We start from the raw sequence: 26,673 nt of genomic DNA, 5'->3' as shown, positions 1-26,673 counted from the left end.
GTGTGGCCGCGGCCCCTGCTCCCCCGTTGGCCTGAGTCCAGCCCCCCGTGCGGGTCCCTGTTCCTTGTCCGCTCACTGCTCCCCGGAAGGTCTGGGGTGCCGGAGAGCTGGGCGGGCTGCTCCCGCCCCCCCACGCGCCTTCGGCAGCGGGAGGATGTGGAGGGGAAGGGCCCCTGACTTCTCTCCTCTGGGGGCTGCCTCTCCCCCGCGGTGAGCCCAGCGCCGCAGCGCGTTTGGGGGTGCGCGGAGCGGGGGGGGTCTCCTAAGCATGAGTGCAGGGGCTGAGTGTGAACCCCCCAGCAAGAGAGTCAGGTTGGGCCCCCCCGCATCCCCCAGCCGCGGCTCGGAGGAAGAGCAGCCCCCTTCCTTGGACAGAAAAGGGACACTGCAGCCTTCGCCGCCTCCTCCCCCTCCCCCTCGGGAACGAGGGCCCAGAAGCAGCGGTAGTAGCCAAAGCTTGGCAGCCACGGTGGGGAACAAAGGTTTGTGCCACCCGCCTGCTTGTCACCTTCTTGTGTGTATCTTTCTGTGGCTGTTTTTCGTCTCCTGTTTGACTTGGTGTAGGGGGAGAAGCCTTTCCCTGAATGTGTGTGTAACTGATTCCCCCGCCCCCAATGTCCATCAGAGAAGCCAAGGTTGTACTAAGTGCACAGAGACAAGTATGTTGTTCAGTCTTCTGATTGTTTTGTTTGCTTTCATGTACTTTAAATAAACAGGGCAAATGGTGTCTTCACTAATACTCCCTACTTGTCACCATCTTGCCTATAGAAACAGTTAATTTCTCCCTTTTTTTCGTGGAGTTAGACTTGTTAAGATTTGATACTTTTTATAATCTTTCATAAAATAGTTTTTGCTAGATGTATATTGAGAGCATCAGTTAACCTAGTTAGACAACTGACCACTTTTCAAATATTTAAAGTGCTATCTGCGTGATTAATTTAATGGAGAGAAATGCTCATGTTAAATTATAAGGAATTCACATGTTTAAATAGCCAAAAGTTTCTCATGTTCATCCAGATGTGGTCATCCATATCATGTTCATCCATGGGGATTACAGGAAGTAATGACTGTCAGATTTAAACGTTGGAGGCCATTGCAGTGATGAGATTTGGTTGTTGTAGAGGTGAATTAAAAGAAAAAGACAGGGATATGGACAGAATGGAAATGAAGTCAGAGGAGGGAAAGTACTGCACCCCAACAAATTACCAACTCTGTGACTTGCAGCTTGCTGAGTTTCTTGGCTGCAGGTTTTTATTCCACCAGAACTTCAGATTGTTTACTGGAGTAGCCCAGTTAGTTAGCAGGCTCCAACTAAATGCTTTATGCAGTGGATTGTATCAAGGTGAAGATTTAAGTCTTGCTGGGTTGTACCATCATACCTGGGGCTTTTTAGCAGCAATCCAGTTATAACAAATATATAGATTGTCAATAACCTTCATATGTTTTGAATTTAAAATTCTACTTCAGATTTAGAAATCAGATTTTTGTTGGAAGATTTTGGTTAATAAGAATGATTCTTTTCTACCTTTCCTTATGTGCTATTTTACCTGCATAATACTAAAATATAAAATAACAATAAAAATTGTAGCATTCTGTTACATACACTTGAAAGTACAAATTTTAAATTCTGTCCCTCCTAAAACTGGACATACATTTCAAGAAATTTTCTGTTATGAAAGGATGGGTGGGTTGCACGTTCACAAAGGAAAAAAGAAATAGATTAACCCAAATGAGCAAGTTGCATGCATTCTCTATTTTGAACTTTGGAACTACTGAGTGCATAAACTAAAGCTGTTCCAGCTCATTTTTAATACTTTCAGTATTACAAGGCCCAAGTTTCATTGTATAATGTGCACGAATTGGCTTTATCAGTCAAGTATAATATGATAGTAAAATTGTATGAAGAGCAAGGGAAGTTAAACTTAGTGGGAGTGTTGAGGATCTTGTTCCACCCCTTCTTGACTTCTCCCGCTGCCCCACACATTCTGAAAGTTGAGTGGCTAGAATGTGTCTGTCAGTGTTCACTGCTTGTGGGGTATGTGTGCATGACATAGACTGTGTCAGCATAACCCCATATAGTAGACGCAGCCTGCACTGACAGAAGAGGTTTTCCTGTTGGGGTAGGCCGCCCTCAAAATGTTAGCTGAGTTGTCAGAAACTCTCTTCTCTCAATGTAGCTGTGTCTGCTTTGGGGATTGTCGGCATAGCTATGTAATTTTCTACACCATAGCTATGTGGTTTTTTACACCCCTGATTGACAGAGCTATGCCAATATAATTTTCAAGAGTAGTTTTATTTGGAGCAGTGGTGGCAGAAGAGAAGCAAGATTGACTATCTTCATTTTGCTATGTAAAGATTCAGTGTGTGTCATTTTCCCATATACTAAAGGCGTATGTTGGCACTAATAGCTAAAGATACAGAAGCATCTAATTTTCATGTCTGAGAAGTGAATACATCAAGAGCAGCAGTATGAGTAAGGTAATTTTCCAACCCATTCCATTGAGTTTAGCCAATTACTTTGTATTCATTGTGAATACTAAGTAGCCAATGCACTTACCCTGCTTTGCAGATAATCCTGGGATAGGGAGGAAAGAAACCTGTGACTGTACCCTAAAAGCAAGCCTGGAGTTTATAGGGAATACAAGAGCTAATTACAGACGTGAAATCTATATCTGATGTAATATTACATCATTAGTCTGGATGATACCCGAAGCAGTTATGGTAATGAAAACTTAATTTAGATGTTTTACTTGTAGCTAATACAAAATGTAAACTTCATAGTTTTGGGTAATATTGCAATTTGTGTCATAATATACATATTATGGTTTTTCAGTTTACAAACAAAGGACAATTACCACTTGGATGGAGAATAAAGGACCCAAGACAACAGAGTTAAAGAGGTAAAAGCTATAATATATACTGCTTGAAAGATTTTTTTTAATTAATGGAACAATTCTTTTAACTGTCTCTAAAGAGGATTTGGGTCAGAAGATTTATTATAACTTACTAATGTAATCATTTTATTCCAGGATAGAAGTAGGACTATTGTAGATACGGCTCTGCTTTCATTTTGGCATAACATAGAGCAGGGGTTGGCAGCCTTTCAGAAGTGGGGTGCCAAGTCTTCATTTATTCACAGTAATTTAAGGTATCACGTGCCAGTAATACATTTTAATGTTTTTAGATGGTCTCTCTCTATAAGTCTATATTATATAACTAAACTAGTGTTGTATGTAAAGTAAATAATAGTGCAGCGAGGTGAGTGGGGCCGGCAGCTGGTATCCCAGGCTGGCAGCAGGCTGAACGGGGCCAGAGGCTGGGACTCCTTCTTTCTGCCAGCTCCTGCCAGCCAGAGTACCGGCTGCCTGCCCCGCTCAGCCTGCTGCCAGTCTGGGGTTCTGTTCATCCAGGCCAGCAGCAGGCTGAGCTGGGTCGGCGCCTGGGACCCCAGCTGGCAGCAGAGCGTCACTAAAAATCGGCTCGCATGCCACCAGTTGCCGATCCCTGACATAGAGCATTAATAAATCAAAGCTCTTGGTGTAATCCTGTTTTCAGCAAATAAGTTTTGCTGTTCCTACAGCTTTTAGGATCATATTCAGTTCTGCTATAAGGTGGTGCATCTCTATTGACTGTGATCAAGTTGTAGCTGCTCACATCTGGGTTTAGTTTGGAGCATACTCTCCTTGCTGAGTATGAATGCCCAATCTTGCTTTCATAAACTTATTCATAGGCTGGTGTGACAGCATCACTATTACAAATAAAGGCAAACTTGATGTACAGTCTTTATCATTCTGCTGGTACAAGCTATTAAGTATACTACCTAAAATATAACTAAACCCACAAAGGTTTAATTTATGTGGTGTCTGGTATGAAGTAATATCAGGCAATCTTTTCAGCAGAAAATAACTCTTCTATTCCCATAATTATCATGTCAACGGGTTTATTTTCCACAATAACAAAAAAAGCACTGGAAAAGAAAATTGACAGCCATGATGATAAAATAAACAGCAAAAGCAAGGAAATTCTGTTAAAGTGACTGATAAAGTGGTGCCCTTTGTACCTGGGTATTTCAGGGCCTCAGATTGCTGTGCGATATCATGCATCAGACGTGGTGAAATACTTGACACAAAAAGGTGAATTGAGGATGGAATGAGAGTCTGTAGAGCCACAGCTAGAAAGGGAATTTGGAATAATGTGAGGCCTTTAAAGGGACATGGTTAACTTGAAACCTAGTGAGCTTAAAAAATAATGAAAAAGCAGTGAGTGGTCCATATACCTGTCCCACAGTCCTTCTGCCAATTTTTATGACTTCTGCTCCTATTTTAAAGACTTGCACAAAGAGGGAATGTTGAGTTTCTGCAAACTGTTCTACCCAGGTAGAGTTCTGTTCCCACATGGAACAGCTTGCAGGATGGGGTCCTGACTTTCTCTGCAGTGGAAAATGACACATTTCCTATATATAAATGCTATCAAATATACAAAATTAAAAAAAAAAAAGTCCCCCCCCCACTAGACTCTTTCAGCTATAGTCAGCATAGGTGTTACTTGTAGCAATACTATGTTAAAAATTCTGCTAGAAGGTTTTCTTTTAAGTTGACAGTGTTATTTCAATATTTTGTTATTTTAAGTAGCCGTTTCTTGAGAAGTAGACAGTAAAATAATCAGAAATATCAATGAGTAGAGAAACTGATGTAGGTATACAGAGTAATGGATGTGGATGTGAATATTGTAAGATGAAAGCCACCAAACTCTTTTTAGTTGTAACTAGTGTTCTTGTAGTTTCTGTGCTTTCAGTGTCAGGTCTTGAGCAGTGGCCCATTTATCCTGTTTATTTGGCTTGCTTAGTTCATAGTACACAACAGGTAATCCATTTATTCATCCATAGTATCTTCTAAGAACAGCAGAATATTATCATTTATTCAGGGGGCTGCTGACTTTCAGTAGCTTATCAAAATGTGTTTAGTCAAAGAGTTTATAAACTGTAACAATCAGTAATTTCCCTTTTTTATCTTTTAGATGATGAAAGATTAGGGAAAAACCTAACGAAGTACAGTCTAACATTTGATCTATGTTACTTATAGACAATTCTATAATATAACCTTCTATTTGAAGATCTTAAAGTGCTTTATAAATATTTGTTTAGTTTTACGTCTCTTTGCTGTAGATATGTGTTTTTATACAGATTTACAGATGAGCACATGTAGGCACAGAAAGGTGAAGTGACTTGCCCACTGCTGCTTGGGTGCATGCTGGGAATATAAACTAAGTCTTTTGACTCACAGGCCTGATATTTAATCAGCACATCATGTCTCTGTTCACTCTTAGTGTAATATTTAGTCTAGAACTGACTTAGCTATAAAATAATAACACATTTAGTAAATATCACTTTTTATTAAACTGCAGACTGTTTAGGACTGCCATATCCAAGAATTATTATGCATAAATGTATAAACTGGATGTATGTGGAGTAGGAGCAGAGGTATCTATGACATTAGTGAGGAAACAACTAAATTATTATGTCCAGTTCTGGTGTCCATACTTTTAAACATGTGTAGAAAAATTGCTGAATGTTCAGAGAAAAGCTACAAAAATGATTTGAGGTCTGGGAAACATGACTTAAACTGAGCTAGTTAAATCATATTGTATTTAGATTATCAAAAACAAGGTTAAGAGGTGAGTTGATCATGGCCTTGAATGACCTATACTGACAGAAAAGAGACCTCATTTAGGAGGGTCTTTAAGATGGCAGAAAAGGCATAACAAGATTTAGTGGCTGGAAAGTGAAGATAGAAAAATTTAATTGGAAGTAAGATGTGACATTTTGACTATGAGGATGATCAACCACTGGAACAGATGTCTGAGAGAAGTAACTAATTCATCATCTCACTTGGAACCTTTAAAGGGAGACATGTTACCTTTTTAAAAGATATACTCTAGTTTAGCTGTAAGTTATTGGACTTTACTGCTGGTATCACTGGGGTAAAATTCTGTGGTCTGTCTTACATGGTAGTAGTAGTCCCTCTGGTCTTTAAATGTACAAATAAGAATTTCATTTAGCAAGAAACAGTTAAACCCAGCTTTTCAAATCTTTTCTTCCACAGTTTGCAGAGCAAAACTAATAGCACAGGAGCAGATCCCAAGATGACTTCTGTTAAAAAGGATAACTTGTGTGAGCATGATGTTAAAAAGCTAGAGAATATTTGTCCACAAAGCTATCCAACAAAATCTGTGGAAATGAGTACGAAACTTGTAAATCTGCCTCAGACTGGCAACCTGTGTAAATGGGAGGCAGAGGGGCCATGCAGAGATCAGCCATCAGAAATAGAGCCTGTTAAAGGGACCCGGTCTGGAGATCAGTTTAAAAATGCCAATATTGATCACATGCACAAAACTGGCAAGCAGGTTCACAGAGGTAGTGAAGAAAATAGTGACAATTGGACTCAAAGGAAATTATCATCAGGCAGGTCTGTGAAGATGGCAAATACAAAACATCCATCAAAAGACAGTGAAACAGAAGGAAAAGTGACTTCATGTAATCCACAGCAGCTAAAGAGCTGCAATCCTGTCCATGTAGTCTGTGTGACTAGTGAGCAAGATGAGGTGGATGTAGTTCCCGAAAGCCCACTTTCAGATGTTTGCAGTGATACCTGTGTATCTGATATCGGAGGTCCAGGAAAACCGAACAAATATCAAAGTAGTTCAGGAGATTCGCATGCTTTTGAGAAAGAAAGTGAACCGGAGTCACCAATGGATGTAGATAATTCCAAGAATAGCTGCCAGGGCTCAGAAGCTGATGAAGAAACAAGTCCATTTGTTGATGAGCAAGAGGATGTTGACACATCAAAAGCTGCTAGCAAATCTTCCAGGTTTCAGCGGGGGAATGCTGACCCAGAGTTGAGAAGGTCACCGTTTTCTTCCAAATGTTGTGAAGGTGCTCGATATAACCTCCATTTTGAGGGGACGGATGACTCTGTCAAAGAGGATGAATTGCATACAAAGTCATATGGGATCTCTCCCGCTCTTTCATCAGAATGCAAAGGTGCAAAACACTGTGGGAAGAAGGACTCGAAAATCACTGCCCATTTCATGAGGATACCCAGAACAGAGGAGAAAAGGTAACCTTTGTTTGTCCTCTTCCTTCTTTCCCTTTTAAATATATTTCTCTTCAGTAATAGCACAGTAGACGTTTTATTATCCTCTAAGCAGGTTTGCAAAATTGTACATAAAAGTGAAGAAACCATTGATTTAAAAACAGCAGATGAGTTCAGAAATGTTTATATAACCTTCTTTCAAGGTTACAAAATAACAGCGTGTCTTGTGCCATTTCTAGAACACAGAAGAAATATTAAGGTCAGGAATTAATACTGACCTTCTAAAGCCAGAGTAATGCAAAGTGCTTCTCTGTATATCTTGTCAAGAAATTGTTTAGAATAATTAGATTTTAATACATGGAAACACATGCTGGCACAGGACATCTTTGCCAAAGAATAGCTTTACTATTAATTGTTTAGTAAATTGTAATAGCAGGGTTCTTCTAAAATAAAGAGGTGGTACATATTTTCTTTTGATATCTCTTGACAAACGAGTATTGTGAATTGTGGAATGACTTCTGAATGTTACATATATGAGCTTGAATACAAGTGAAATTTTTCTTTCTAAAGCATTAGTATGATCATAGGACCACATTAAATTCCTAGTGTAATTCCATTGAAGTCAATAGCTTTATAGCAAGGATGAATCTGGCCTACTGATCTATAACAATCTAATACAATTTAGTAGCTCTTATGTGCTTTTAAAGAGATCCAGTGGGCCAATCCCTAAATACACTGATAATCTATTTTTGAGGTGTTTGGGTAAAGAATGTAAGCCACTGATCAAGAAGATTTCCTTCAAACTTCAATTGGTCCTTTGTCAATGATCAATATTAAAAAATGATGTTAGATTTTTGTATGTGCATTCATCTAATGCAAAGAAGGCAGAAGCTACAAAATTCAATCAGAATACATGGGGGAAGGGTGTTTTGTTTGTTTGTTTTTCAGTGCTTACATTACTCAGCTAAAAAAAAAACACAACCTGACTTAGTTTTGCTCAAACTTACCAAAATATCCAGCTTTGGGTTGAGACCAATATGGAAAATTTCAGTCCAGGAAACATTGAGAAAGGTATTCATAATTGGGAAATATAGTAGTGATGGTGCTTGCTGTTTATTTTTGTTTGTATTACCATAAAGCATAGAAGTCCTAGTCATCGATCAAGACCTCATTGTGCTAGGTGCTATAAAAATACACCAAAACACAAGCTTCCCCAAAGAGGTGCACACGCTTTATAATACATTTGTCTAGGTTATATTTCTCTAGTTTGTTTTTGCGGAGGTCATGTGAGACAGTATCAAAAGCCTTTTTAAAGTCAAGATGTATGACATCTAGTGCTTCTCCCCACCCCCATCCTCAAGGCTGCTTATCCTGTCAGAAGACTATTAGGTTGGTTTGCTGTGAATTGTTCTTGGCGAATCCATGTTGACTGTTACTTATTACCTTATTTTGTTCTAGGTGCTTACAAATTGATTGTTTGCTCCATTATCTTTCTGGACAACCAAGTTAAGTTGACTGTCTATAATTCCTTGGGTTGTCCTTATTCCCCTTTGTATAGATATTGTATTTGCCCTTTTCCAGTTCTCTGATATCTCTCCTCTCTTCCACAAATTCTCAAAGATGATAACTAATGGCTGAGGGATCTCTTCAGCCAATTCCTAAGTATTCTAGGATGTATTACATCAGGCCCAGCCGACTTGAAGACATCTAGATTTTCTAAGCCCTGGGCTACATTGCAAACTTGTGTTGATATAACTGTGTTGCTCAGGGGTGCGGAAAATCCACTAAGTGCTACAACAGCTCAGCTGCACTGGTGCAGCGCTGTAAGTGTAGACAAGCCTAAGTAATTCTTAACTTATTTCTCCCCCCCACCCCCCATTTTAGCCTCCTATCCTTCCCCATTTACAATGATGTTCTCTGCTAGTCATCCAGTCACTGCTAAGGATGAAAGAACTACATTTTTTTAAAAAGTATTTGCGTTTCAGAGCCAAACTTACGAAAATTTAAATTCAGAGTGTTGGCTCTGTCTTTATTTCTCATGGTAGTGGGATCTGAGTTGAAGTAGTAGTGGGGATCTGTGCCTCCTTATTGAAATCAGTGTGAGTTGAGGGTGTTTATTGTTCAGACTCTGGTCCCTGATAAGGCATATAGGTTACAAATTCTTCACTTTATGTGAGGACATAGTCTCTTTTTTTTTTTTAAGAAAAGTACTTGCAAAATGCAGCACTCCGGTGTTATACTGTGGCTAAAAATATAGGAGAGCTGAAATCTTGAACAATGTTGTCTAAAATGACCTTTAATCAATTATTTTTTTCTATTAAAAAAGAAACTGAATATGAGAGTCATGGGTATTCTGGCCATAAATCAGTTTCTTCAGAAATAGCTGCCTACTTAAAATTCTGTTGTTCATAAAGTAACATTTGGAGAAGTAGTAGGTTGTGAAGGCGAATGGATCTCATGCAGACACACAGAGGCTGGGGAAGTTGCTATTTGTATAGCTTTTTTTCAAACCTTTAGGGTTATTGAACTGTGTTAGTAAATTATATAGAGAGTTGTTGGAGTTTGCTGTTCAACAATTCTGGCTAAGTGGAATTGTGGCATATCCTTCTTAATGAATCTGGTCTCTACTTCAGTCAATGAATTGTACTTTCATATGTTCCCAAAGTAAATGTTATTTCCACAGCTCTATAATTTTTTTAAAAGCTGTATTAGCATGCCCATTTATTGGCCAGGTCTGTAGTAACTGGGTTTTTAGCTATCCTCAAGATGTGCAAATGAATACTGAGAACTTACAGTACAGAGCTGATGGTGTATTGCCATAATTATTTCGTCATATGGATCTAATTTTTTTATTACTTGTAGAATTTAAAAAATAAGAAGGAAATGGAAAACAAAGTAAACAATTGGTCTGTGAATTTGCATTCTGCAGGGTTGTGTCATAAATGTGCTATTAATTCCAATGTGTACCTTGCACTGAAAAGAGACATGAAAGGCAGGATGTGACTGAAAATGCTGAATTTCTAAAGTGTCTGTTTCTCCTTAACAAGTGCAGGTAACTCCCATTGGCATTAATGGAGTTGAGGGAAGAACAGATCCCTTTAACCAAAAGATTTTGTACACTGTGTTGAAATTAGATCAGAGAGGACAGTGAATGAATTTGGGCCAGATTCTGATTTCAGTTTCACCAGTGTAAATTCTGAGCAACAAAGTGGATAAACTACAAATTTGTGTTCAGAGAAGTGGGTTTTTTTGCTTGACTATATGACATATTCTGTTATAGCTAGATATTAAGCTACATCTTTGCCAGTGGCACTGCATCTGTTCTCAATAGCAAAGAGCAGCAATTGGTAAAAATCACTTGTGCAAATAGAAATGTAAGTTTTTAATGAAGTAGCTCTTAATTTTTTAAGCCGCAGTAACCTTGCTTCACAAGAGTATTGTATGCTATGCCTATTCTGTGGAAACAGAATACCTGGCATCTTCTGACTTTTTTACTGAGTAATAATATAATTCAAGACTTTGCTTCCTGGCTTGGCTCTTTAGTATGTATCTAACAACTGTGTGAACACTTTTATTATAGTGTCACTACTTCATGGTACACATTGTACTTAAGGTTGAGTCCCGGTTTCTATTTTACTCTACCTCTCAGTGTAGACAAGGCCCTTACTTTTCAAGACTTTCTCAAACTTCTGAAATTTTCTGTACTTAGTCTTTGATTCAAGTTACTAGATAATAGAAATCCATTCTTCAGGTGGCATTTGCTTATTTGTAACAATTTCCTTGGCTAAAATCTGATAAACAGAATTTCTTGGAAGTCTAATCTAACAGAAGAAATTAGTAATATAGTTTGTCAAAATTGTTATGCTGATCTTTTGACTTCTGAAGAAAGTTCAAACTGGGATTCCCCCCTTCCCCCCCCCCCGGCTGATAATGAATGAGTACACCAGATTTTAATGAGAACGTGGAATAAATGGCCACCCATCCATTACAACGGTTGATTTTATATGAAATAGGTTAGCACAGAAACCTCTGGATAGTCTGTATTTCAGTGTATAGTCCTGTAGAGATGCTCACCTTACCGTAACAAATAAGTCTTGCACAAGGGGAATTTCCTCACAAGTTAATGTATATATTATATATAATTTATTATAGTTATAATGTTAGTAAATCTAGATTCAAACAAAGCTTCAGGATACTCTCTCTTGTATCTGTTGGACACTGAGCAGACTTCTGGGCACTGAGTTAATAAATAATGAAGTGTTCAACAAAATCAGTCTTGTTTCTGGAAATTCTTTGGTTAGTTTAGCCCCTGCCAGCTTCAAGAAATCGAGTTAAATTATTGTTCTAAATTACCTGTGTACGTCTGAAGTAATGCCAGTGTAACAGAGAACAACATTTCAGCTTGTTTCTATAATCTTCCCTTGTGCGTTAGGCCCAATTCACAATTGTCCTACAGCTTGTCTAGTCACTTATGCACATGCAAAGTGGGTGTAAATCATTACCTGTAAATGACTACATAAGGAGAAAGGCAAAGCTGGATTTTGAAATGTGTAAGAGCATTTGCTGCTCCCATTAATTTTAATGTCAGCTGTGAATGCTCAAACACTTCTGAATATCCATCTCTTCTTCTGATTGAACACTCAATCTGTGCCTCCACCGTGATACGTTTTTTTTTTTGGGTATTCAGATAGGATGTTGCTTGTATGTTATACTGAGATCTATAATCACTCTGAAGTTCTACAAGTGGTGATTTGTACCAAGTCTTTACAATGTCTGCTTAAGCCATATTACACACGTGGAATACACTTGAACTGTTTTGCTGCTGTTTGAGGACAAATATAAAGGGTATTCAAAGTACTGACTTAGAAGTCAATATGTTCCATACCCCCAGTAGTGTCTGGGGAGCTGGTGGTACGGGTAAATGTCATCTTGAGAAAGCTGTTGTCCGCTACAGTGTCCTGATGGGTTCATATGGTAAAAGGACTTTTCATCATGTATAAATAGAATATTGCATTGAACATGTACAGTTAATGATTAAATTGATACTTAGAGACTCCTGTTAATGGTGACCATAATGGGACCAAAGCCTCTGTTCCATTCCATAAAGTTTACAATATTTGGAGTAGTTTTGAGGATGGCTTTTCTGCTGTTGAATATGCAACAAAACACTATGGAAAACTGCATGTTGCTGGAAACAAGGTGTTTCTGGATTCAGCTTTTGCTGTGTTTTGGGTGCAGTTAAAAGGATTTTAGAAAAGAAACTACTTAAGTGACACGAATTTAGTTTGAAATCTAATGTTAATACATACGTTTAGCTGTAGAGTTTTCCACTGTAAATAAGATGTGCTTCAATGTATTCCTTTTATTTTAACAGCAGGAAAGAACCTTGTGAATTCAAACACCAAAGGCCGGGAAGGAAGATTCCTAAATATATCCCACCTTCGCTTCCAACTAATAAGAAATGGTTTGGGACACCTATTGAAGAGATGAGGAGAATGCCTATGTGTGGGGCTCATCTTCCTCATTTGAGACCATCAACCAATCACACAGTGACCATCAGAGTATGATAATTCAAAATAATATTTGAAAACACAACCTTCGTATTAAATTGATGGCATAAGATATCCTGCCATTTATCAGTTTTGCAGCTTTACCTGATTGTGGAAACTTTTGACTTCTCATGGGAAGCTAGCTAAAGTATCTAATATGCTTAAAGATGACTTGCCTTCTGTGATACAGCGGTCTTATAATTTGGTTGAGTAGGACTACAGAAATATGATTAAGATTTTGACTCTGGCCCTTATGGGACAAACTTTTCTTTTAGATAGGTTTGTGCCTTACCATTTGATTTCAAGTTCTGGGAGCTGCAGCATGTATATCTGTAGCTAGAATTGGTCGATGTTTTCTGTTTTCAAAATTTCTCCATTTTGGATTCAAGGTATAAAAGATAAAAGTGAATGGGTGAAGAGGAGTCTAAAGGAATTTTAGCCTTGCATCCCATACTAACCTGGCACATATATGTGTGTGTCTGTCTGTCTCTCTCCTCTCTTTGAAATAATGTACAGTAAAATAATTGTTAAAGTAAAATATATGATAAACTGGCAGCATGTCACAAAAGCACAGCTAAAGAAAATCACATTCATTCTCAATAAACTGACATTTATTTGACTTACGTGTTGCTTAAAAGGCATGTGGTCTATAAGGTGTTCAACTGTTAATGCAATGTTATAAATAGAATGTACTATCAGAAAAGTCAGGAATTTTAAATATGGTTCCCACTGTATCCACAACTAGTTATCACCATGTGCAATAATAGAGTGTGTTATTCATACACATAAATATGGCTACATTTGGAACCCTAATTGTATGACTTTTGTGTATGTACATTTCCAGCCATATTGGCTTAGAATAGCTTTCAGTATTTTTTTATTTTTAGAGGAAAAAATCCCTAGCAGGTGATCAGACATTGGAATGATTGCATATATTACATTTATTTCAAAGTGCACTAAAAGTTAAAATGATGACACTTTATTTTATATTTATTTTTATATTTTAGAATGTTAGGCAAGAACAGGGGTTGGCAACCTTTCAGAAGTGGTGTGCCGAGTCTTCATTCATTCACTCTAATTTAAGGTTTTGCGTGCCAGTAATACATTTTAACATTCTTAGAAGGTCTCTTTCTATAAGTCTATAATATATAACTAAACTATTCTTGTATGTAAAGTAAATTAGGTTTTTAAAATGTTTAAGAAGCTTCATTTAAAATTAAATAAAATGCAGAGCACTCCGGACCAGTGGCCAGGACCCAGGTAGTGTGAGTGCCACTGAAAATCGGGCTAGAAGGAACCATTACGATCATATAGTCCAGGGGTTGGCAACCTATGGCATGCATGCCAAAGACAGCACGCGAGCCAATTTTTTAATGGCACACTGCTGCCTGCTGGAGTTCCGACAGGCAGCAGCCTGCCATTAAAAGTCCGGTCCGGCCCCCTCTTCTCCGACCCCCCCCCCCCCCCGGGGCAGGGGGCAGAAGCTTGGTCCTGCCGGCTCCCCTGCCTCTTCCCGCAGTGTGCTGGATTCCTTCCCCTCCTCCTCCTCTCCATCCCTCCTGGCCTGCTGATCAGCTGATGGCTCTTGCGAGGGAGGGGATCAGGAAGGAGCAAAGTCAGCCTGCTCGCTGCTTCCGGCGGAGGCAGAGAAGAAGCGGGGGCAGGGCCTTGGGGAAGGAGGGGTGGAATAGGGGCATATCCCCGCCAGCCCCCTGCCCTGACCCCCTCACACACACCCAGCCCTGTGCCCTGCACACACCCCAGGCCTCTGCCCTGAGCCCTATAACCCCCCCCCACACACACCCAGCCCTCTGCTTGTCTCCTTCACCCCCTCCCTTGACCCTAGCCCTGACTCTGGCACCCTCACACATACCCAGGCCCCCCATGCCTGGACACCTGCACCCCCCTCACATGCCCCCAGCCCTCTGCCCTGACATATGCACCCCCCACATCCCCACCCGCACCCTGAGCATCAAACGGGAGCTCCTGCACCCCCACTCCCCCCACATTCCCACCTGCACCCCTCGCACCAAATGGGAGCTGCCCAGGTAAGTGCTCCATACCCAAACCTCCTGCCCCAACCTCGAGCTCCCTCCCTCATTCTAGATCCTGGCCAGACCCTACACCCTGACTCCCAGCCTGCTCGTGCACTCCCACCCTCAGCTCAGTGCAGAGAGAGAGGAAGAGAGTGGGCCAGAACCAGGGAGAAGATAGGTACCCACTGTATGTGGGCAGGGCCGGGACCCCAGACTGGCAGCGGGCTGAGCGGGTCTGGCAGCTGGGATCTTGGCTAGCAGGAGCTGGCAGATGGAACCCTTGAGTGGCAGCGGGCTGAGCAGCTCAGCCCGCTGCCGGCCCCGCACAGCCCGCTGCCGGCCTAGGTGAACAGAACCCCAGACCAGCAGCGGGTTGAGCGGGCTGGAAGCGTAAGATCAACATTTTAATTTAATTTTAAATGAAGCTTCTTAAACATTTTGATATCCTTGTTTATTTTACAATACAATCGTTTTAGTTATAGAGAGACCTTCTTAAAAACATTAAAATGTATTGCCGGCACACAAAACCTTAAATTAAAGTGAATAAATGAAGACTCGGTACACCGCTTCTGAAAAGTTGCCAACCCTTGATATAGTCTGACCTCCTGAATATCAGGCCGTAGAAGCTCACCCAGTAATATCAGCATTGAGAATTACAAATGTGCTATGTCTGCAGTTTTTAAAATATATCCATGTTTGAGTTATTCGAAAGCAGAACAGTATATAATACATTTTGTAAAAGCATGAAAAAATAATTTTGAGTTTTTAATGGCTCAAAAAAGGCCAAACTAAATTGTGCAATTTTTTTTTAAAAATCCACTTTTGGGCTCTGTATAAAAACGAATGGCTTTTCACCTGTAAAAGGTGTATGCTTCCCCTGTGTGCCCCTTTTGACTGGGTATGTACAGCAGATACACCCTGCCTTAATGTTTCCAACTGTATCCATCAGTAAATCCACTGTAAAGAATCCAGACAAGGGTAAGCTGAAACAACATACATATATCCCCTTTAATAAGGTCTTAGGGAGGGAGCATTTGTAACAGAAGTTCATAGGCCCTTACTGGATGACCCTGTTACAGAATTTCCAAACTAAAAGTCCACAAAGAGATCCTCTGGCTGGGTTAGGCTAGCCCTCTGGAGAGTGAGGGAGAGACTACTATCCTTTGCAGCCTGGATGGCTTCTAGACCCATTCCTCCTGCTCAGTTTCCTGTTCCTGTTTAGATTACCAAGCCATAAGGTGGGCAGGGGCCTCCTTTATTACACCCAGGCTGTCTTGGTTGTAGGCTCAAGCCTGTCTCTTAAAAGGGGAAGTATGCTCCTACAGCCCAAAAAGAAATAATTCAGAAAATGTTATATAAATACCTGAAAATGATCATCTTGTAATGAAAGTGTCTTCTCCACCAAAATGATTGTTTTGTTACTCTAATATCCTAGTGTCTTAGACTGAAAACACCAGCACAGTGTGGCTTTTTGTCCCCTTCTGGTGGCTAGACTGCATAGCGAAGTTTAAGTCATCTACTGCTGACCTAATTGACCAGATGCATTAGCTCAAGCAGTAGCTGCACTCTATTTTAGATCCAGAGGTCCTGGGTTCAATCCTCACAGACAGCCCAGGCAGGAGCAGTGTTACACAAACGTGTGTATCTGAGGCTATGTCTACACTCCTGCTGGCTTGATGCACCGGGGGTCGATTTAACAGGTCTGGTGAAGGACCTGCTAAATTGACGGCAGAACACTCTCCGATTGACCCTGGTAGTCCACTTTGAACAAGAAGAGTAAGGTAAGTCGATGGAAGAGTGTCTCCCATTGACCCAGCACGGAGTAGATACCACAGTAAGTCAACCTAAGCTACGTCGACTCCAGCTACGTTATTCCCTAGCTGGAGTTGCGTAACTTAGGTCAGCTGGCTATGTGTACACTACCGAGGTAAGAGTTATGTCTAAGACTATATAATATGGGCCAATGCCTGCTCTGAGATGTTTGGGTATAGTTGCTGTTAAACTTGATGGAACATGTGGAAAAGGATTTGTGGCCAAAATTTGGCTGTGCATTCACTTTTTATGAGGATTTCTGTTTCTTATTGTTTATGTAGGTTTCACAAGCACTTCGCATAGCATGAATTTTCTTTCTATTCTCTGTTGCAGGTAGATCTATTGAGGGAAGGAGAGGTGCCAAAACCTTTTCCAACTCATTATAAAGATTTGTGGGATAATAAACATGTTAAAATGCCCTGTTCAGAACAAAACTTATACCCTGTAGAGGATGAGGTAAGACACACAAAAATTTCCTTACAAATATGAATGAAAGTTTGGGCAATAAAACTGAGACAGATACAACAAGGAGTTGTGACCCTGCCTTCTGCTATAGTTTTAGATGTTCAGTTTGCCATACTGAATCAGAACACTGATCTATCTGGTCTGGTAGCTAAACTTCAGACAGAAGAAAAGAACTCTTCTGCCAGCCAATAATTCATTTAGCCATCTGTGTGATGAATACTGTACATGGTACGGAAAAAGAGGGGCAGGTTGGGCATGGAAAAAAGGAGAGACATTTTTTCCCCCTCTATCCTATTGGGGATGATCATTACACCTTTCAGAACGATTTGTGTGGAGACCAAATTGTATTGCCTCTTGACAGCTGGTGCACACCTCTATAGCCTAAAGGCTTTTTGACTTTCTCAGCTGTGGTATTTTTGCTGCAGCTGAAAAATTAATAACTGATAAATTGGTGCTTCATAGGAAAAGGATTAATGAAAACCCTATGGTGCCACTTAGACAAGAGCATTAGCATGACTCTGAAGAGGTAAACTATCTTGTCCAGCCCTCTCATACCAGTCTCATGAAAATTGCCTGTTTCCACAGAGTAAGCACTGGAGTTTTTCCCAATATCTTTTTCTCTCTTTAGGCATATGGCCTTAATTTCAGTATGTGGAAGAATGAGCCAGACTTTCTGTACCTTAATCCCCTTATCTATAGTAAAAGAAAATGACTGCTTTTGAAGACTGAATTGTTGAATTAATAATCTGAGTTTCAAAGGAGATTTTTTGGGGGATTTTATAACTCTAGCCATATTATGTCATAATCAAATATCCACTTTATCCTTACTGCTGAAACCTTTGTTCAAGTCTTGGTCATCTCTCTTTCTCCTTGCTAATTATAACTCTCCCATTTCTCCCCTCCGATTCCATATGGTCCAGATCTTTGCTAGCAATTTTGTCTCCTACTGCTTTGATCATACCACCTTTCCTTGTATAATGAGCATAGAATACCTCTGTTATTGTGAATTGTATTGGCTTCCCCTCTGATTCTGGGTGTGATTGACGGTGGTGTTTGTAATCTGTAAAGCCTTACATGGTTTGGGACTCGGCTCATTTAGGGACTTTCTCTTTGCCACTTTACCGTTTTGGTGGTTGAGATCATATGAGGCACTTTTGCCTACTTTTCATGGATGTGCATCCTTTGGGTCTAGAGGCAGACTGTTTCTGGTGGAGGGTCTTCAGCTATTAAGCTCACTTCCTCCAACAGTGGTCTCCTTGAATAATGTTTTGGTCAACCATTTCCTGCATTAAGGACCATTAATGCACTATTTATGGCTGATGGGGTAGCATAGGAAAGAGTGTGGTTAGTATGAAGGAGAGCACTTTATATATCATTTAACAAATATCCTAATTAAAAAAAAAAAACTCTTTAAAGCAAAATGCAATGTGATTTGAGACATTAATTAGCAAATTACACAAGTGTGCCAAGCATAAGTTCTTTCTAAAATTAGGCAAATAGAGAACCTCTTTTCCTTTTCTTCCCTCTACAATTGTACTCTGGTATACAGTCAATGACGCTGAATATTTTACTGCTACGTGCTTTTTGGCTTGGGGGGTCAAATACAATTTTATTAGCTGAAGTATTTTCAGATTTCTTTGTTCATATTTTTTATTTTATATTTTAAAGAATGGTGATAGGACTGCTGGAAGCCGATGGGAGCTAATCCAGACTGCACTACTTAACAAGTTCATCAGTTCACACGATTTGAAGGTAAGGCCGGCAGTCTAAAATAAAGTCAATTTAAAAATGAGTTAAAAGTAGTTTCAGGTCCTATATTTGTCTAGGAGTGCCATTGTCAATTCCGGTTTTCTTTCTTTTTTTTTTTCTCTGCTGAGGGACGGACCCACATAAACAACTGAAGAAAGCGACCATACAGGGGGAAATGTGAAACTCATTCTGCAAAATGTGCAGTCAAATGCACAAAGTAAAGATCCTGGAAAAATAGATATTTTGTCTCTAATCACTTTGTTCCCTTTGGTGTGTTTGATAACATTAGTGTAAAGAAACATAGCAGGCAGGAATGTGATGATGATGATTTTTTTTTTTTAAATAATGGTGTCCCTTTATGTAGTAAAGTAGCAGAGTTGTTTTCCTCACTACCCGGTTAAACACAATAAATGCCTAACAGCATTATCCTTAAGTCACTTTTTGTTGTTTCCTTTTTCCTTTTTAAAGGAACTTTTGATTTAGCAATTTAAAAAGAAACAATCCTACCTGCCCATGGGTTTGAAATTTGAATACAGAATCTTAACCTACCATCTAATTGAAAGAAAGCTGGAAAAAATAGTATTTAGGTCAGATTTAGCTTGTGTGTGTGTGCCTTCCTTCGTTTTCCTGGTTTGTTTTGTATGAGGTAGGTCCACAACACAGATCAGGCAGTTTCCCTTTTTAATGAGGTTATTTGTATTTATTTTAAATCCTAATAAAGACGCTAGTTCAAGTCTCTGGATGCCATAATACAATAAAATCCCAGCAGTGTTAAATAATAATTTCAACATGTCATCAGCTACCTACAAAAATCCCTTTCTTCCCCTTCATTGTTGTAGGAAGCACATCTTCAGCCCTCTCCAAAACCCTAGTCAAGAGAGGACACATGCATAGTACCAAGATGGTCCCCAAATTTGGGCTATTTTGGACCAAGCAGAGAGTAGATTCCATTTTGAGTCCTCAGTGAGGAGCATGGCATTTTTAACACTCTGAATTGCTTTTCACTCAATAGTAGCAGGCCTTGTGTAAGAGTTTGCAGATGCAAATGGAGATACTGAAAATGGTAATAGCTCACCTTAACTGATCACTCTCGTTAGCGTGTGTATGGTAACACCCATTGTTTCATGTTCTGTGTGTGTGTGTGTGTGTGTGTGTATATATATATATATATATATATATACATACACACACACACACACCTTCCTACTGTATTTTCCACTGCATGCATCCGATGAAAGTGGGCTGTAGCCCACAAAAGCTTGTGCTCAAATAAATTTGTTAGTCTCTAAGGTGCCACAAGTACTCCTGTTCTTTTTGCGGATACAGACTAACACGGCTGCTACTCTGAGACTTAAGTGGGTATTCTAAATTCTCATAAATATTTTCTCTAGTGCCTTTTCCTCAGCAAGCTTCACTGTAACTTCCCCAAACATTCTTCCTTGCACATTTGCTTCTCAAGCCCTTGATTGGAGATTTTTTCAGTAGCAGTACCCATTCAGCCTTCATGTGCGCCATATGCCTCCTTGTGCCGGACACTGAAGCTATAGATGGATTCGTGGAAAAACCGCCCTTCTTTCTGTTTTTACCTCCTTGGCCTCAGATGGAGTTCTAGCATGCACTCCTTCAGTGTGCCTCGGTTATTTCAAATTCTATTTATAGCTTAAGTTTTGTGAGCGTAGGTCATTGTTAGTAGTAGTTACAGTTACTTAGTAAGTGTTAGTAGTGAGGGAATGGGGTTTTTTTTCCCCCTCTTTTCTTTTCCTTGGGGAGCCTTGTCTTTCTGGCAGGACATGCCTGGCTCTCCAGGCTTCAAATGTTGCCTTTCCTTCCGAGAGCAATACCTGTGAGCAATAGCCACTCTAAGTGTATCCGTTGTTTGGGGGAGTGCAATTTCTGCCTATTCCTCAAGTTGAGGATAAGAACAAGAAGATTAAGCTCAGACTGTTAATGGTTGAGTGCTCACTTCAGTGTCTGAGTCAGGTCAGGAGATTTCCTTCCTCCCCCCCCCCCCCCCCCCCCCGCCCCGGTACATCTTTCTCCAGACAGATCCAGGGCCCCTTCCACCTTGGCACAGGCTCCCCTTAAGAACTGGGTGGTGTTGGAGGCTTCTGAAAGGGCTTCTAAAAAAAGGAGTGTGGACTCTCATCTGAAAAAGCCTGCTCCAGAAAAGTCCCCTTTGAAGAGCTACAGTCTCCAAAGCCTTGATCTCTTGGCTCGGTACCATTGAATTGAAGGACTCCTCATCTGGTACCGGTGGAGTCAGAAAGCCCTGGCGCTGAAGGGAGAGACATGACTCTGACAGGGCTTTGGTACCTTCTACCATGGAGAAGGAGGGCACGCATAAACACCATGGTCCAGTACGGTCAGGTCCAGGCCCATGTTGGCACCTACTCATTTGGCACCCTTGGTACTGAGCAAGAAGTGGTGCCAGACTCCATCAGTGTCTACACTGGTATGCCTGCCATCGATGATGCTGTCAGCTTTAGCTACCATGTCCATAGCTACCCCATTGGTATGCGTTCCCTAATTGGTACCGCAAGAGTTCAGATATGTGAGGGACTTGCCCATAATTAGGGCCCTACCAAATTCATAGACATGAAAAATGCATCACGGACTGGGAAATCTGGTCTCTCACCATGGTATCTGGTCTTTTGTGTGCTTTTACCCTATACTATACAGATTTCATGGGGGAGACCGGGGTTTCTCAAATTGGGGGTCCTGACCCAAAAGGAAGTTGCGGGTGGGGTGGGGTGGTTTGCAAGGTTATTTTAGGGGGGTCATGGTATTGCCACCCTTACTTCTGCACTACCTTCAGAGCTGGGTGGCCAGAGTGGTGGCTGTTGGCCAGGTACCCAGCTCTGAAGGCAGCGCCCAGCTCTGAAGGGAACACCCTGCCAGCAGCAGCACAGAAGTAAGTGTGGCAATACCATGCCCTGCCACCCTTGCTTCTGCGCTGCTGCCTTCAAAGCTGGGCGGCCGGAGAGTGGCGGCTGCTGACTGAGGGCCCAGCTCTGCAGACAGCAGCACAGAAGTAAGGGTGGCAATACCATGCGATGCCGTCCATACTTGCCCGCTTCTGCAGGCAGTGACTCCTTTTTGGATCAGGATCCCTATAATTACAACACCGTGAAATTTCAGATTTAAATAAGCTGAAATTGTGAAATTTATGATATTTAAAATCTTATGACCATGAAATTGACCAAAGTGGACCATGAATTTGGTAGGGCCCTATCCATAACATACGAGCTGGAATCCCAGTTCCTCGTGGATACTGAGTGTCTTTCAGTACTGAGACCTCAGTCTCCAGACTGCTGTTGTCCCTTGGTACCGCAGGATTCTCTATCCTTTTCTATGCTCCTCCATCGGACAATGTTGAGGAGGATGACGGGGACATCTAGTTGGTCTCTTCTATTTGAGTCCAGAGTTCCCCAACATAGCCTGTCAGGAACCTATGCTTTGACAGCCATAGGGGAGAGTGCAACCGTCGTCAAAGGTGGTGGAACTAACCCTGTATCCCACCCCCACTCCTGCATGGGCCCCCTCGATGGGCATACTAGGATCCCTGGTCTGCTTACTGACAGCAATTCTCCAGACCATGACTGCTGTCTCAAAGGGATAGTAGGGTTGTTCAGTCCTGTCCTCTTCCTCAACCAGCCACCTCCCCAACCCAGGAAGAGACACTTTTTAGGAACAGGAGCTGAGGGCAGATACAGAAATCACCCTCAAACACCAATTTCATCCTCTTCTTCAGGCGAAGCAGTTTTGCCTCCACCGTCTTCCATGGCCAGTGATTTTTGGCCATTTGAAGACCTCATAAAGAAGGTAGCTGACACACTTCAAATTCCACTTGAAGAGGTCAGGGATTCACAACATGTCATAAACTGTTAGATATTCTACTGTCAACATCACCCTCCAGGTGGCATTACCTATCAGTGAGGCATTCCTGGATCCCACTAAAACTGTATGGCAAACACCTGCTCCTGTTCCACCCATGTGTAAAAGGGCAGACAAAAAAATATTATATTCCCCCTAAGGACTCTGATTTCTTTTTCTCCCACCCTCCACCAAACTCCCTAGTAGTGGATGCAGTAAACAAGTGGGGCAGGCAGCACTTCTCCATGTCTATTACACATGACAAGGACCATAAGAGACTTGATCTTTTTGGACAGAAGTCCTATTCATCAGCAATCCTGCAGTTCAGAATCATGAACTATCAGGCAGTCTGTTTCAGAAACTATAATAAATTGATTGCTTTTATTTAACACATGGCATAGGAACATAGGGAGCAATTCCAGTCTATTTCAAAGGGGCAATTATTGGCCAGAACTGCTCTTCGAACATCCTTAGTTGCTGTGGACACTGCTGCCAGGTTCATCTTCATGGTGGTAGTTATGCACAGGGCATGATGGCTCCAGCTCTTGGGATTTCCAAGAGAAGTACTGAAAACTGTTGAGGCTCTCCCTTTCAATGATTGTAGGCTTTTCTTGGGGACCACAGACGAGTCCTTGCATACACTGAAGGACTCTGGAGCCATATTCCCTGGGCATATATACACACCTAGTAATAAGAAATAGTTTAGTAGGTCACAAACTGCCTGGAGATCACATCCTGATCAGTTCTCTGGGTTCCATAGGTCCACCGAATCCCACAGGAAAAGACGTAAGTTTCAGAGAAAAAGGACGGCCCACCTACCCTCCATGACCACTCAACCATCTCCTAAGCAGCAGTTTTGACAGGCTGGTTGAGGGTTGGGATCCTCCTGCATCTCTGGTTTTACAGCTGCAACTGTTTGCTCTCCACCCTTTCTTTGGGGACTGCCTTTCTGATTTCCAGCATGCCTGGAGGCGAATTACTACAGACAAGTGGGTTATAGAGGTCACAACATCATACTATATCATCCACTGTACGTGTCACCCTCCTGTCAATTCCCTTTTCCAATTCCTCTTTAGGAGCTTTTATTAAGATGGAAGGTGAACCCCTCTGTTTAGGAGCAATAGAGCCAGTCCTTGCCCCTCAGAGGGGCAAGAGGTTTTACTCTTAAGTATTTCCTCATACGAAAGAAGGATGGAGGGCAGAGACTGATCTTTGATCTAAGACTTCTAAACAAGTTTGTAAAGCCTCAGAAGTTCAGGATGGTGATTCTGGCAGCTATAATTACTTCACTGGAGAAAGGGGGATTGGTTTTCAGCCCTCGACCTACAAGATGCTTATTTCCATATAATGATACACCTTTCGCACAGAAATATTTATGAATCGCTAGAAACCAGGATTATTTCCAAAGTACGTCCCTTCAGTATCTTCTCTGCCCCAAGGCTGTTCTCCAAGGTTGTAGTGGTAGTGGCTGTTGACCTCTGATAGGAGGCAATCCTGATCTTCCAAGGGCCATTCCTATGAAGCAGTGCTGTCTTCCAGCCTCCTGGCCCTTGCTCTGTTCCAAGAGTTGGGCCTTTAGCTAAAAGTAAGGAAATCCCTGTTAATCCCCACAAGGAAGATTGTTTTTGTTTATAGGGGGTTCTGTGGATTTGTCAACAGCCAGGGCCTACTCTCCCTTAGACAAGTTCATAACCTTGTCAGATTTGGTATGGACAATTCAGGGGAGTCCTTGAACCTCTGTAAGGAACTGTCTTCAGCTCCTGCAATGCACTTTTGTGGCCAGTCATGTAAGGCTATACCTCCAGTCAGAAACACCTTTGGACAGACAGGTGACTGTTCCTCTATAAGTGAGGAACTCCCTGGGTTGGTGGAAAGATCAATTCAACGTCTGCATGGACATTCTCTTCTGTTGCCCAATTAGATCACTGACTTTAACAACAAATGCATTGCTGTTGGGATGGGGAACTCATCTCAATGCTCTCATGCCTCAGGGCAAATGGACAGCTCAGAAAACCAATCTCCACATTAATCTGTTGGAGCTAAGGGCTGTCAGGAATTCCTGCTTCTATTTCTATTTCACAAAAATTCAGGCTGCTGGGAAGGCTTTAAACCTTTTTTTAAAAACAACTTTAAAAAAAAAAAGCCTCTATGCTGTGTGATGACTAAAGAAAATGCTCAATTTTTGTGTGTTTCATGAATGACATAGCAACTATTAAATTATTTTTTGTCAACAATTTCTAGCATGTGTTTTGAGGCTGACCAATTTCTTGAAGCTGTGTAAAATTGATATTTTAAAACATTGTTCTTTGTTTAAAGAAAAAAAGTGAGTTAAGTTAGACAAAAAGAAGTCTTAAAGTCAAATACATGCACACACACAATTGTAAATTAAGAACTAAGCCAGTTTTCCTTGGAATTATTTTTGGTAAGATTTATGTTTAGGCCTTGTCCTTGTTTCTCTGTTTTTAATTGTTCTGCTTAACCTTGCTATGCTTCTGATTCTCCAGTCCCCTATACAGGCAAAAGCCTCTGTCAACTACAAGGGGAGTTTTTTGCTTATATAAAGCCTGCAGGTGAGGCTCCACGAGAGCAAGTTGTGTATTAAGATACTATTCTGCCAGTAGATGGTGCTGTTTCTTCAAAAAGATAAAATTCAGTGAATTGTCATATGCCAACTAAGGATCTGTATTTATTATTCCAGTATGTGTGTTTTTCTTCTATAGGAGGCTATATTGAGATATAATGTTGCTTATGCCAAGAAGTGGGACTTTACTGCTCTTACTGACTTCTGTGATAAGGTAAAGAAAGTTTTACGTTTTCGGTTTTGAAGTAAAGATAATTCAGTGAATTCTGGCTATATTTACAATATATCTTGTGTGTAACTTTGTTTCATTTTCCCTTCTATCAAGAATCACAAGCTGCCCATATCTATAACTGGCCCTAATGTAATATTTTGGTTGGCAATGGTAGCTATAGTGGTTAGTGCATATTAGGCTTTTGCTTCATTCTAGATTTTGCATGACTAGCTCAGAAGTTTTAGAGCATTCCTGAACCTTTTACTTCCAGAAAAAAAAAACCTGTGATCATCCTGCTATGCTGCCAGATTTGTTAGTAAAGTCTATTGTGTTTTTCTAAAGAAACATTTATATTAAAAAGAAACTCGTTATTTTTACGTTTCTCCCCAGTGTCATTCTCTGACGCATAGACTGGTTGTAAGTCTAGCAGTATATTTTTCTTTTAAGGTATGGGAGGTCTTGATTTCAAACTTTAGACAAACCCTTGTGAAGCTGGGGCAATTGCTCTATCTTAAAATTTCCCCTCTGGCAAGAGGATGGGGGGAAAGAGCTACATGTGACAGATGCTAGTAACATTGCTTAATGCACTTCTGCAAAGTGCTCAGATGCCATGTTGATGAAGGCAGTACAAGAACTTAAATATACTACAAAGAAAGGGTTTGTATCTTGAGTTTGAGAGCTCCAGAAAAGACAGATTCTGAGTTGGAAGGAGAGGAAGAAATGTATTTGGAAAATACACAAGACTACCTTCGTTTTGGTGATAAAAATAATGGATGGGTCTCCAGCCAGGGGCTTCTCTAGTAGGTAATTCAGGTATGGTTGAAATTTAATTTGATTTGTATTGAATATTATAATAAAAAATAAAAATTCTTCTTTATAAAACTTTTAATATAGAATCATAGAATATCAGGGTTGGAAGGGACCTCAGGAGGTCATCTAGTCCAACCTCCTTCTCAAAGCAGGACTAATCCTCAAACAGATTTTTGCCCCAGATCCCCAAATGGCCCCCTCAAGGATTGAACTCACAAGCCTGGGTTTAGCAGGACAATGCTCAAACCAATGAGCTATCCCTCTCCCCCGGGTTGGATTTGTTGGGAACTTTTTGGTAGTCATTACAAAGATATGCCAGAAAATTTGAAATGTGCCTCCTTTACTATAAAATATAGAAGAAAATGTATTTTCTTTTGTTGATCGATTTTTGCACGTGCACAAGCAAAAATTTTAGAGGAGAAACAGTAAGTATCCAAAAGTAGCTGTGCATTTAAACAATTGGTGTTTAGTAGTTTTCTTTATAATTCATGTTTCC

General features: G+C 40.7%; 1 protein-coding gene across 8 annotated transcripts in view; it reads left to right on the top strand.

Moving 5' to 3' along the window:
• PARG (poly(ADP-ribose) glycohydrolase) overlaps nt 1-26,673 on the top strand; it is a 165,181-nt gene that overhangs the window by 34,728 nt on the left and 103,780 nt on the right. For 4 of the 8 annotated variants that reach the window (XM_045024994.1, XM_045024995.1, XM_045024988.1 and 1 more), the window contains exons 2-7: nt 2,834-2,900; nt 6,102-7,115; nt 12,466-12,652; nt 16,822-16,944; nt 18,622-18,705; nt 25,296-25,370. In XM_045024994.1, the coding sequence (XP_044880929.1) occupies nt 2,863-2,900; nt 6,102-7,115; nt 12,466-12,652; nt 16,822-16,944; nt 18,622-18,705; nt 25,296-25,370 (1,521 nt within the window). In that variant the 5' untranslated portion in view covers nt 2,834-2,862. The other 4 variants (XM_045024992.1, XM_045024990.1, XM_045024993.1 and 1 more) reach the window with 4 other exon arrangements.

The sequence above is a fragment of the Mauremys mutica genome, chromosome 7, assembly GCF_020497125.1.
Source record: "Mauremys mutica isolate MM-2020 ecotype Southern chromosome 7, ASM2049712v1, whole genome shotgun sequence".
Classification (NCBI taxonomy): Eukaryota; Metazoa; Chordata; order Testudines; family Geoemydidae; genus Mauremys; species Mauremys mutica.
The sequence above is the reverse complement of the archived record's forward strand: the minus strand, read 5'-3'. Positions and strand labels throughout refer to the sequence as shown.